Genomic DNA, 13,981 nt, shown 5'->3' with positions numbered 1-13,981 from the left:
ATCCTGCTATAGCAAAAATATCCAACCTCGGAATCTTACCAACATGTCTGCCTTCAAAGAATAAAAACCAGCTCTGCCAGAAACTATTCTTGATAATCTCTTAGTAGTCTTCCATTCATTGATCTTACCTTGGTCCTTGGTTATAAATCTCCTTTGGGGAGAGGGAGAAGAGGAGGGGTCTTAAGCTCATGACCTTAATGCTAGTGTTCTACCACTTGAGCCACAGCACCACTTCTGGCTTGAGTGGTTAATTGGCTATAAGAGTCTCAAGTGACTTTTGTTTGGTCTGGCTTTGAACCTTGGTCCTTAGGTCTCAGACTCCTGAGTAGCGAGGATTACAGGTATGAGCAACCAGCACCTGGCTAAATCTCCACTCACTGAAGAATGATACCTTTGGTAGAGTGCTTGCCTAGCATAGGTTCGATTCCTCAGTACCACATACATAGAAAAGCTGGAGGTAGTGTTCTGGCTCAAGTGGCAGAGCACAAGCCTTGAGGAAAAAGCCCAAGAACAGTGCTCAGGCCCTGAGTTCCAGCCCCAGTGGCACTGTCCACTTTAGCTACTCCTCTACTTCTGGCTTTTTGTTGGTTAATTGTAGAGAAATCTCATATACTTAAATCTTGTGCAGACAGACTACTTCAAACCACAATCCTGAGATCTTACTCTCCCAGTAGCATGAGCCACCAGAGCTACCTCTTCTTTCCTTCTATGAGGAAGTTTTTACAATGGTTCTATATTGCTTTCCATGAAACCACTTAAATAAGTCTTATTTTCAGGGTGTCATAAATAACCAATTTTTTAAAATAGTGCTGAATATAAGCCAGGCACAGTGGCTCATGCCTGCAATCCTAGCTACTCAGGAGGCTGAAATCTGAGGATTGGGTTCAAAGCCAGTGCAGGCACAGTCCGGGCACTAAAGTCTGTGAGACTCTAATCTCCAATTAACTACCAGAAAACTGGAAGTGGCACTGTGGCTCAAGGGATAGGGCGGTAGCCTTGAGCTGAAGAGCTCAGGGACAGCGCCCAGGCCCAGAGTTCAAGCCCCAAGACTGGAGGGAAAAATAGTGAATATAATAGAAATGCTCATGAAGGGGGAAATTGGTAATATGTAAGAACAATACTTAAAAATTTCCACTTCACAAAGCAGGAAAACATACTTCTAGTTTAAGAGTACAAAAAACGACCAAGGCAGGGGCCAGGAGTTTGGCCTAGTGGTACACTGCTTGCCTAGCATGTACAAAGATCGGGGTTCGATTCCTTGGTATCATATACATAGAAAAGTCAGAAGTGGTGCTGTGGCTCAAGTGGTAGAGTGCTAGCCTTGAGAAAGCTCAAGGACAGTGCTCAGGCCCTGAGTTCAAGCACAGACTGGCAAAAAAAAAAATCTAGAATTGGCCAGGTGCTGGTGGCTTATACCTGTAATCCTAGTGACTCAGGAGGCTGATTTGAGGATTGCAGTTCAAGTCCAGTCTGGCCAGGAAAATCAGAGACTCTTATCTCCAAATAACTACCAAAAATCTGTAAGTAGCATTGTGATTCAAAGTGGTAGAGCACTAACCTCAAATGAAAAAGCTCAGGGATAGTGCTCAAGCCCCAAGACCAACAGAAACAAAAAACAAAACTAGAACTGAGTGTTGCCAGTACACACCTATAACTCCAGTTGTTTGGTGGTGGAGACGGGAAGAATTGAAATTTGAGGCCCAGCCCAAGCAAAATGTTACCAGCGACTGGGAGACCTAGCAGAAAGATCAGGTCTGAGACAGATTCTCTGGAAAAACTTGATACATTATATGAAGAAAAAGCAAAATGGATCGAATCTATAGGTCTCTAACTACAGCAATAAAGGGGCCGGGAGTTTGGTCTAGGGGTAGAGTGCTTGCACCAATTCCGGAGTTCAATTCCTCGGTAACACACACATAGAAAAAAGCTGGAAGTGGTGCTGAGGCTCAGGTGGTAGTGCTCAAGCCTTGAGAAAGATCAAGGAAGGTGCTCAGGCCCTGAGTTCAAGCCCCAGACTGGCAAAAACAAAAAAATCCAAAACTAGAAGACATAATTAACAATTATGTTAAGACAGGAATTCTACAACTAAATACCAGATTTTGCATATACATTGCCAGAAATGTCCAGCCTTCTCATTTAATAAATGAATCTTAGCTAAGCAGAATAATACCTACCTTACAGTTGTTTTGATGGGGAATGCTATCCACAAAGCAACTTATACAGTTCCCTGAACAAGATTTTATTAAGCTATTTAAATCTGCATTTAAAACCTATACTGAACTTTCTTGAACCATTAATCAGCACCTACCCAGCCTGGAGCTGATGGCTCACTCCTATAATTCTAGCTACTCAGGAGGCTGAGATCTGAGGATCAAGGTTCAAAGCCAGCCCAGGCACAAAAGGACCTGAGACTCTTACCTCCAATTAACCTCTAGAAAACGGTAAATGGGGCTTGCCTCAAGGGGTAGGGTGAAAGCCTTGAACTGAAGAGCTCAGGGACAGGGCCCAGGCTGAGTTCAAGCCCCATGATCCACCAAAAAAAAAAAAAAAAAAAAAAAAGTAAAAATAAATTACCTAAGCCAATATCCAAATTTGTATTTGTTAGAGTTGCTTCATCTACCTGCCTTACACTTCAATATGTTTTCCTTGTTGTCCTTTCTCCAAGTCTGAAAAAAACCCCTTAGCTCCCTCTATTTTCTCTAAGCCTGAATAAAACTGTTCCATTTTTCTCCAAGAAAAGGGGGAGAAAAAAAGACTTTCAAACTAGAGTAAAAATTAGTTTCTATATTTCACTTCTTCTGATTTTGATTTTTTTTTTTTTTTGCCAGTCCAGGGACTTGAATTCAGGGCCTGGGCACCATCCTTGGGTTTTCTCAAGGCTAGCATGCTCTACCACTTGAGTCATGGCACCACTTCTGGCTCTTTCTGTGTATGTGGTACCAAGGAATCAAACTCAGGGCTTTCCTGCATGCTGGGCAGGTATTCTACCACTAGGCCACACTCCAAGCCAATTTTGATGTTTTTAAAAGCACATTTTAAATTATAATGAAAAGCTTTATGTCCTTCTTAGAGGGATTTCAGAAAATCATATGATCAAAGGATAAGGAGTTACTTGAAAAGTTGTAGCTTTTGTAAGCAAGTTCTGCAGTTGGAAAATATTTTAAAAATTACCACCAGTTTTTGTCATAATATTTATTTTATAATTCCAAATAATAGTAAAGAAGTTTTTGAACTTTAAAAAATATATGTATATTTAAGAGTATAGGTAAAAAATAGTTTAGAGAAACATTGTCCTTAGGCTTTTGAAGAATGTAGACGGTAATTCTTCATAGTTGTTCTGCTGTGCAATACTATAAAGATACAAAAGGCTCAGCTCTTATACAGCTTTAGCAACTTGATCATTAATAGCTTTCAAAAGTAATTTATTTGGATTTTTCATATTCTTTAATGAATTGCAAATATAGTAACAGAAAAGAATCCCCCCCAATGTACAATTTCTGAAATAAGTCAGGAAAGGCAAAAAGAAGACACTAAATTACATTGTTTCAATGCAAATATAACACACATATCACACCCACACACATTTTCCAGGTTTTCCCAAAGAAAACGGGTCATATTTCTCAGTGACAATCCACACTGTAATCTGGCTAATCAGAGACTGAAACTGTTTTCTTCAAAAAGAGTATTTTTAATAGACTAAATACTGGTATCACTGAGTGTTTAAGGTACAACAGCAGCATGGTTCAAATGTTACTTGCAGTTCTTAGAAAAAATAAAAAAATTTAAAGTAATGAAATACAGAAAAAGAAGGGATCACCTTTCATTATTTTGAGTACCATTTGTTTTCTTGAAAAAAATATTCCAACCTTCTAAAATCCCAGAGTAACAACAATTTCCAGGGGGGAAAATGTCCAATGTTATAACATAACTTCCATGAGTATGTAAATATATATATATGCATATGTGTAAAAAGCTTAAACAGAAAAGAAATGATGTCAAAGTATTTAATATTTTTAATTTCCTTCAAAGTAACTTCTGAAATTTGAAACAAACATTCTAATAAAAAATGTGTTTCTTCTGTTTGTTTGATCACTATTTCATGCAAATAGTAATAATTAAAAAACAAAAGGGAAAGAAAGAAAAACAAGAAAGGTCATATTACTAGGTGAGACATAAAGCTTCATATGCCTAAATGACTTTAAAAGAAGGTATGAGGAAGAATGAAAACAGACCAAGTGTGGGTTGAAAGTGTCCCTTAGCCAGCTCCTGCCATGGTGTGCCTTCCACAACTATCCTTTTATTATTGATCTCAAAATCAGTACCAGAAAGTCTCTCTGGCACAGAACATATATTCCTACTATGGAAAGATAAGTTACATTTTAGCTAATTATGTTCTGAGCTCAGTTTTTCTTAGGCTGCGTAACACAGAACTCAGGGTGAAGCTTTTTATGAAACTGTTCATCTGATATATATATATTGCTGGCTTGTGATTTACCGATTAAAAAAAAAGAATATAAAATTAAACATTGCAGAACTAATGGATAATAAGATGAAATATTTCTTAGAATCTAAGTGCTAACCTTTGGGAATTTTTAATGGTACTCATTTATTCCCAATATTTATTTTTCTTTATAAATTTTTTTTTTAGATAGCACACATACATAGACCTAGGTAAGAAATTTTGTTAGATGCATCTCTGGCACTTAATACTTTAACTTAAGACTTAGGACTTGAATTATGGTATCTAATCCATGTTTGGGTAAGAGTAACAATAAATGACAGAAAATTACCAGGTCTACAAGCTAAAATTTTTTTCACATCTTTTGTAACCCACCTTATTTTCACAGCTTGACTAACAAATACAGATAACCAGTACGGAGGTAAGTTTGTCCTTCATCAAATAATCCAAAATAATTACTGCAGGCCTGTTGTTATTCATAAGAAACTAAAATTCGTTACATTCTGACATTGGCACTTAATAAAATGTTAACTAAAGTTTTTCTAAAAATTTCAATATATTACAATAAAGGAGATACACAATTTAAGACTGTTTAAATGTTACTGTGAAATTCCAATAATTCTCATTTTATATGCATAATTAGATCTTTAAAATTGTGGCCATTCCCAAAGATATCATCCTATTATGATGAACTCAGGAGAACACTTGTCTCCTTTACAAGAGTATTTCCCCCCAAGGCTAAAAATTTCTGACATCCTAAATTTAAGTTTTGATGACTCACATTGCTGAAAATAATCTGATGCAGAGAGCTGGAAAGAATGGAAATCTCCTCAACAAAGGTAACCATACATTCCAACACTCTACTTATACACTTAGAAGAGTCAAAGGGATACTGTCTTGAACAAATGCAGAATCAAAGTTATGGTACAATTCTGGTTGTATTAAGGCTTTCACTATCATGATCTCTTAAAGTCTCTCTATAGTGTTCTCATATTGATTCTCTCGGTGAATTTAAGTGGTTATTAAGGGCCTTGTTTGGCTTTTCAGCAAGGAACCACTCTCATCTATGAATGTTAAAGGTGATCCCACAGAGCTCAAAGAGAAGAGGCAATACGGTAAGGACAAATTTTAAGTTTGCAATACCAAGACAACAATGATCAACACTTTGAAGCAAGGTGAATAAATTAAAATTCTTGGTTAGACATTTAAAGCATTCTTGCCAAGAATAAGTGTACACTGTATGGAAGGATATTTGATTCCTACATACAAGTCCCAATATGCCCATTACATTTGAGACACTGCAACTTTAAGGTAATTTACATTCCTTGGCAATCAAGTTACTGTTACAGGCAATGTCTTTTATTGTTCCATCTGGCACCTGCTAACACCATTCTTGAAGAACCTACAAATGAAGGTCAGTCTGTTTATCAGGAACAGAACCAAATAAGAACAAATTTTTAGGAAAATGGCCAAGAAATTCTAGTTCATCACTATTTTCCGTATCTAATGGTTCCTTCAAGATAAAACATAACTCTTCCTTCCATGATAGCTTTCCAACTAAGGGAGATTAAAGAAAAAAAAAAGAAAAGTTCCCCACCCTACTCCCCAAAATTGTCATTTATACTGGTAAAAGAGCCAGTCTTTTTAGCAGCTAAATATTGCACTGCCTTTCATTCTGTGTACAGTCAGGGTCCAATGCAAGTGGCGCACTCATGGTACAAGTGATAGATGGTGACACTGCCAGCTCAAGAGTTAAGACTCAGTATACGGAGGGACAAGAAACATGTCAGCACTAGTCACACATCCAGTTGCAAACGCTTTCTAGAAGTTAAAATTCATCACTTTCTGCTGCATGAAGTTGTGTGTCATCTGCATCTGTCATGCTGCTCTCCTGGGATTCATCTGTTCCCACTGTAAAACAAAACAAAACAAAATTCTACAGTAAGGTGCTTGACTAATATATATTATTGGTTCATGAAAACAAATAAGGAAAACTGAATTATATTCAGAGAGCAGATCTTAAATAAAGACCTAAAAAGCTGGATGCCTGTGATATGCCTGTTAATTCTAGCTACTCAGGAGGCTGACATCTGAGGATCAAGGTTCAAAGCTGGCCTGGGCAGAAAAGTCTGTGAGATACTTTTTTTTTTTTTCATCTGGTCAGTTGTGGGGCTTGAACTCAGGGCCTGGGCACTGTCCCCGAGCTCTTCAGCTCAAGGCTAGTGCTCTACCACTTTGCTCCACAGTGCTGTTTTTTTTTTCTGGTGGTTAATTGGAGATAAGAGTCTTATACACTTTCTTGCCCCAACTGGCTTTGAACCACAACCTCAGGTCTCAGCCTCTTAAGTAGCTAGGATTATAGGCGTGAGCCATTAGCCTGGCTTGAGAGATTCTTATCTCCACTTAAGTACCATATCTCTCGCCTAGCTTTCTGCTAGTTAAATGGAGACGGAGTCTCCCAGGATTTTTCTGCTGGGCTGGCTTTCAACTTTGAGCATCCAGATCTCAAAACTCAGGAAACGGCATGGTGGCTCATTCCTATAATCCTAGCTACTCAAGAGGCTGAGATCTGAGAATCAAAGCCAGCCTGGGCAATAAAGTCTGTGAGACTCTTATCTCCAATTAACAATTAGAAAACTGGAAATGGGCAGGTGATTCAGGGGTAGGGCGGTAGCTTTGAGCTGAAGAGCTCAGGGACAGCACCCAGGCCCAGAGTTCAAGCCCTAGGCTTGAACTCAGGGTCTGGGCGCTGTCCTTGGACACTTTTTGCTCAAGGCTAGCACTCTGCCACTTGAGCTACAGTGCCACTTCCAGCTTTTTCTGTATATGTGGTACCAAGGAATTGAACTTAGGACTTCATGCAGGCTCGGTAAGCACTCTGCCACTAGGCTATGCTCCTAGCCCCTTTTTCTAACTCTTAAGTTATACAAAGCATGTATTTGGAATACATTAAATTTGAATAGCCACAAGGGAGGGAGGTTATAGCCTAGTGATAGAGTACACATTAGCAAGAACAATGTCCTGAGTTTAAATCCCTGTACCTTCACCCAAAACTTACAATGTTTTCTACATATTTACATTTAGCAGTCCCAATACATTCCATTAAGCTGCAGCAATATTACTTACATATTCAAATGCAAAAAAATGAAAATTTAATTAATTACTTGACTCCACAGGCACTTCACTCTATTAAATTTCCCTAAATTTCCATTTATATAAAGAAAACATACAGTTAGAAAAATTTTAATAAGCATTCCACAAATTCTTACATAAAAGGTAGCTTTCTGAATACTAGAAATCTTACGTATAATACTCACTGATCTGCTCTTCTTGGGTTATTGGCTCCTCATCATCTGGAAGATAGCGCTTATCAATTGCCTCTTTAATCTGGTTATTGGCTCCTTTAGGATCTAAATCCATAGCCCAAGAGAAATTCATCAGGGCGAGGTGTGTCTGACCTAACTTCTTGTAAACCTAAAAACAAACAGCAACACTACATTTTTCATTAAGTTGTGGGCTTCCACTAAAAACATAAACATTTATAATATTAGAGTAGGCTCCTGACTTGTGAGCTCTAACCCCAATTCTATTATTCACGGACATTTTCATCAAATAGACAAACTCATAAATGCTTTTGAGTTATCTCTGTGTGTATATGTGGGGTGCACATGAGCAGGCAAGAATGTGTTGGTACTAGAGACTGAATTATTTTCCAATACAGTCAGATTTATTCTCAGAATTCCTTGCCTTGCCAGGCCCTAGTGCCTATAATCTATACTTTAGGAGGCTGAGATCTGAGAATCATGATTCAAAGCCAGCTTAGGCAGGAAAAGTTTGGGAGATTTTTATTTCCAATTAACCACCAGAAAACTGGAAGTAGAGCTGTGGCTCAAAGTTGCAGAGTGCTAGTCTTGAGCAAAAGAGCTCAGAGATAGTATTCAGGTTCTGAGTTCATGCCCCAGGGAGGAGGGGGAAAAATTTCTTGCATCTGTCTTTCAGGTAGGATGTTTCCAATAATTTTCACTTTGATTGGAACATTGACAATGTAAAGAAACGAACTTCAGAAGCTCCTAACACTCACGAACCAACTGCATCTGGATGCCTAATCTGTAAAATCCTGGCTAGTCTGGCCTTGGGGATCTTAGACCCTCTATAGTGCCACTACAATGTTCTCTCTCTCTCTTTCTGGTATTGGTCTAGCGGCTTGAATTCAGTGCCTGGGCACTGTCCGAGCTTCTTTTTCTCAAAACTAGCAGTCCATCACTTGAGCCACAGTTCCACTTGTGGCTTTTTTGATAGCTTAGTGGAGACAGGAGTCTCAAAGAGGTTCCTGCCCACAGCTGGCTTTGAATCATGATCCTCAGATCTTAGCTTACCAAGTAGCCAAGATTACAAACATAAGCTACCAGCACCCAGCTAAAGTTCTTCTTGTAAGAGATATCTAAATTAATTAATTAATTCATTGTTGGTCAAGTGGGACTTGAATTCTGGGCCTGGGTGTTGTCCCTGAGTTCTTCAGCTACCATTCTATCCCTTTAGTGTCCAGGCTGGCTTTGAGTCATGATCCTCAGAAATCAGCTTCCTGAGTAGCTAGGATTATAGGCGTGAGCCACTATGCCCAGCTGATATCTAAGTATTTTATGAAGCATTGGAACTTAAGGACTTTCCATGTGGTACTCTTATTGGCCTTATTCATTTATTTCTAACAGCACAGGAAGGTTAGGATTTGAGTTACGCATTTTTGGTTCTTCAGTAAGCTATCATTTTCTTATACATTATTCTCGGAGTCCTTAGTTTAAAGCCTAGATGAATATGCTCAAGATGTGTACATAGAATATGCTTAAGATATGTACATTAAGTGTTGTATTTATTCTTTATTCTTCAAAAATTAATGTGGTTATAAAAGTCACAGTATAGGAACAGGGCCCCAACTTTACCTTTCCTATTAAGAAGTAAACGAGGGATTCTTTGGGAACAATTTGTTTCAATTCTTCAAGTTCCTGTAATGCAGACTGAAAAGGCAAAGAAAAAATCTTAGAATAGCAAAATGGTGTTTTAGCAAAGCAAGCATTCTTGTTAAATTTCCCAAATCATTTAAATAAAAGCTATGGAACCTTAATATACTTAATATACTTCTGCACTGCCTTTCTCCCCTCCCCTCCCGTGCATGCGCGTGCATTATTCCTCTCTCTTGTGCAGCACTCCACTACACTGCATTCTTGTTGTTCTAAAAATATAATGCATGAAAAATCATTATTTGCTAAGAACTAAGAAATAGTAGGCATTCACCAGAGTACACTGAAAACCTATACACTGCTATGAAAGAAGTAAATTGGGATAAGCTCTGCTTCTGACACCATTTTAGTTAAAAATAATAAGCTCATCATATTAGGTGTGAATTTATAAAACAGTGCCTTGAAAAACTAGGTTGCAGAACACAAGTTCTGTCTGGATCTTCTCCCTCATACAACACTAAGCTTTGAATACCAACTGACCTAACTTTAATGAGGTTTTACCCAGTGAAACTCTGCTAAAGAGCCGGGAGTCTGCCTACTGGTAGAGTGCTTGCCTAGCAAGCACCTGGGTTTGATTCCTCAGTACCACACACACAGAAAAAAGCCAGAAGTGGTTCTGCGGCTCAAGTGGTAGAGCTCTAGCCTTGAGAAAGTCCAAAGACAGTGCTCAGGCCCTGAGTTCAAGCCCCAGGACTGGCGGCAACAACAACAAAAAAACCCAAAAGAAAACCCAACCAATCAACCAACTAAAAAAAACAAAAAACCAAAACCCAAACCCAAACCAAAAAACTTTGCTAAAGTTGGAAAGATGAGAAAAATGTAAGAATAATAATTAGATTTGTGCTAGGAGCATGGCCTAGTGGTAAAGCTCTTGTCTAGCATGCATGAAGCCCTAGGTTTGATTCCTTGGTACCACATACACAGAAAAAGCCAAAGTGGTGCTGTGGCTCAAGTGGCAGAGCACTAGCCTTAAAGAAACCCAAGGACAGTGCCCAAGCCCTGAGTTCAAGCCCTAGGACTAGCAGTTTCTGAAATTGGAGAAAATGAATTGCTTCAGTTAAGAAACGAACATAGCCGGGAGTTTGGCCTAGTGGTAGAGTGCTTGCCTAGCATGCATGAAGACCCGGGTTCGATTCCTCAGTACCACATACATAGAAAAAAAGCTGGAAGTGGTGCTGTGGCTCAAGTGGTAGAGCTCTAGCCTTGAGAAATGTCCAAGGACAGTGCTCAGGCCGTGAGTTCAAGCCTCACAACTGGCCAAAAAAAGAAGAAAAGAAAAAAAGAAAAAAGAAATGAACATATAAATAAGTTTTAGTTTTTAAAAAAGGGATATAAGTTAATACAATGTGGAAGATAAGTGAACTATGTATCTTACCTTATATTTTTCATTTGCAAATAAAACAGATGCTCTGTGAAATTTGCATAGAGGGTTCTTGGGATCAATAACAATGGCTTTGTTTAGAGTATCCAAAGCCTTCTCAGATTTTTTTAGTGCATGTTGAACCTTGAAGAAAAAAAAGTCATGTTAACCCTCCCCCTTGATGTTAATGAAGATGAGAACCATATAATGTGACTCAAAACAAATACAAAGACAACAAAATTATTAGAGATGAGATTGTATGCTTTAACTGCATTGTTCACTGGTTAAGTGAATGTAGTAACAAATGATGATCCAGATTATCTCTAAAATCTATTCTATTAATTTCGTCTACTTTAAAGATAAGCACGCTACATCATTTAACAAGAGATTCTTTCCTAACTTCCAAACTACCATTATATTTTCCTAAGAATAATTACAATTCTATTATTGAGCAGTTATCAGTATACCCTTAAATCCAAAAAGCAAGTAAAACCTTGATTTTTCCCTTTATAAGGAAAGAATGTATATTTAAACAATCCATTTCAAAAATTCTATTATGGTCATCTAAATATTAGGTTTAAAAGGGTTATTCAAAGAACCTCTTGTCTATCAATAATATTATTCATAGAAATTACAGTTTAGGAATACTTATTTGAAAAATGGGGGTGACAGCATAGTTTAGTGGTAGAGAACTGGTGCAATAATATGCTCAAAGCTTTGAGTTCAATCCACAATACCAAAAAGCAAGCAAAAGAAGCAAACATAGAAATAGACAACTCTCATTTGAGTCATATAAGAAGAGAGGCAAGGTATTGTTACTATTTATCATTCATTTAGCAAAAATTCTTAAAAAAAAAAAAGTGAATTGCTCAAAGGATAAGAGCATTAACAGTGATCTCTCCTTGCTCTTTTCTCTCTCTTTCCACTCTTCCTCTCTCTCCCTCCCTCCCTCTCTTTCTTTCTTTCTTTTTTTTTTTTTTTTTTTGCCAGTCTTGGGCTTAAGCTCAGGCCCTGAGCACTGTCCTTGGATTTTTCTCAAGGCTAGAACTCTACCACTTGAGCCTCAGCACCACTTCTGGCTTTTTCTAAGTATGAGGTACCAAGGAATTGAACCCGGGTCTTTGTGCATGCTAGGCAAGCACTCTACCACTAGGCCAAACTCCTGGCCCGCCTGCCTACTTCCTTCCTTCCTTCCTTCCTTCCTTCCTTCCTTCCTTCCTTCCTTCCTTCCTTCCTTCCTTCCTTCCTTCCTTCCTTCCTTCGTACTTGAAGCTTTCACTCATTGGCTAGTCTCCACCATCTGAGTCACATCTCCAACTCCTATTTTATTTTACTGTCTGAGATCAGAATTCGAATTCATATCCAATGCTCTTTTGCTCTTTGGCTGGTACACCAACACCCAAGCCATGCTTCCAAACTCGTATTTTTTTTAAATATCAAGCTAAAGAGGCAGTGTTTTGTGCAGTGAAGACTCAGAGATGTTGTGAATACCAACCATTAAAAAAGCCCAATTTTCATATAAGTTAATCAATAAAAATATTTTGAAAGGGTGGTAAAAATATTTTAAAAGAGTGGTAGCAAAAATATTTAGAAAGTTACTTACTACTCCAATGTGGCAAAGTAAAACTGAACTTTGAGGGTTGATATCAAGTGCTTTCTGGAAATGCATTTCAGCAAGGCTAAATTTTTCTTGCTTGTAATAAATCATTCCTAAACCATACCTGAAATCATAAAACAAAATTAATTTAGGGCTAAAGCTTTAGTTGCCAACTTATTTCAGCTACTAAAAGGATATGCATAGTATTTGGCATCTTAAAAAGCAGTGAAAAATACTGGTGGTCTTAGGGGAGGGAAAAAATGATCAGTTATGATAAAAATCAATTAAACATTTTAGTAGTGTCTTTTTTTTTTTTTTTTTTTTGGTTAGTCATGGGGCTTGAACTCAGGGCCTGGGCAAGGTCCCTGGTCTGATTGAGGTAAGAGTCTCATTGACTTTCTTGCCTAGACTGGCTTTGGATTGTGAATCTCAGATCTCAGCTTCCTGAGTAGCTAGAATTTCAGGTGTGAACTACTAACACCAGTCTTCTTAAAAATAATACAAAGAAAAGTCTTATGTTGGTGTTTGTACAACCTGTTTCTTTTCTCTTCCCATTTGTAACTTTTTAAAAAAAGTTAGCATACATCAGTTATTACACAAGGATGGTTCCATTCCATACAAGTACACACCCCTTTCAATATCCCTCATGTCTTCATTCTCATCTTAGAACAATTTCGGTGAGATTACTGTTCTATGTCCGTACATGTGTATGACGTACATCAATCGTAATCACCCACTGCCACTCTCTCCATCTGTCTTCCTTTATCCTGCTGGCACCCACCACCAATTAAATCTGTTTTACTTTCCTGTTATTATTTCTTGTTTTAATTAAGTTTATACTAATGTGACAAAGATTTTATCATGGTATTGTACACATGCATGTATTTATTTAAACCAGATTAATCCTCTACTATCTACCAGGTGCTAAAATTCTTATATTATTTCACTTAATCCTAAAAAAAACTAAGAGAAGATTGTTATCATTCCCCAACTCAAATAAGCAAAATGAAGTTCAGAGTGCTTAAATTCTTTATTTAATGTTATATAGCAAAAGCTGGTACAAGATGCTCAATCCTACTCAAAGAGGATGAGATCTGAGGACTATAGTTCAAAGCCAGACAGTGTAGACAAATCCAAGAGACTTTGATCTCCATCAAAAAGCTGCTAGGGGAGCTATGGCTCAAGTGATAAAGTGCCAGCCTTAAGTGAAAAAGCCAAGCAAGAGCATGAGACCTTAAAGTTCAGGCCCTAGTATTGACAAAAAATAAATACATAAATAGAATTTAAAAGTTATACAGCTAATTAATAAAGATCTTACCAGGGTCTTGTTTTATGAGTCTAAAGTCCGACCTAACAAATGTTATTTCCATATTCTTTGTCCAAATGTACATATGTCTTTCATATTGCTATAATTGTATTATATAGAATGTTATATATGGCTTTACTGTATATATTAAAAGCATGTTCACCTATATTATAGTATTTAAATTTGTAATTTTATTGTAACAGTGTATTAGTTGATAGGCAAGAATTGTTTCTGTGTTTTCAAA

At 37.6% G+C, this 13,981-nt stretch overlaps 1 protein-coding gene across 2 annotated transcripts in view; it reads right to left on the bottom strand.

Moving 5' to 3' along the window:
* Positions 1-3,241: 3,241 nt before the first annotated feature.
* Cdc27 (cell division cycle 27) overlaps positions 3,242-13,981 on the bottom strand; it is a 55,370-nt gene continuing 44,630 nt past the window's right edge. For both annotated transcript variants that reach the window (XM_090349997.1, XM_090349998.1), the window contains exons 15-19: positions 12,438-12,555; positions 10,850-10,978; positions 9,397-9,471; positions 7,777-7,933; positions 3,242-6,370 (exon numbers count right to left, since the gene is read on the bottom strand). In XM_090349997.1, coding sequence (XP_090206123.1) covers positions 6,288-6,370; positions 7,777-7,933; positions 9,397-9,471; positions 10,850-10,978; positions 12,438-12,555 — 562 coding nt within the window. In that variant the 3' untranslated portion in view covers positions 3,242-6,287. The remainder of the gene's footprint in view (positions 6,371-7,776; positions 7,934-9,396; positions 9,472-10,849; positions 10,979-12,437; positions 12,556-13,981) is intronic.

The sequence above is a fragment of the Megascapheus bottae genome, chromosome 17 (genome assembly GCF_031878675.1).
Source record: "Megascapheus bottae isolate mThoBot1 chromosome 17, mThoBot2.hap1, whole genome shotgun sequence".
NCBI classification, from domain to species: domain Eukaryota; kingdom Metazoa; phylum Chordata; class Mammalia; order Rodentia; family Geomyidae; genus Megascapheus; species Megascapheus bottae.
This window is presented reverse-complemented; position numbering and strand designations above follow the sequence as displayed.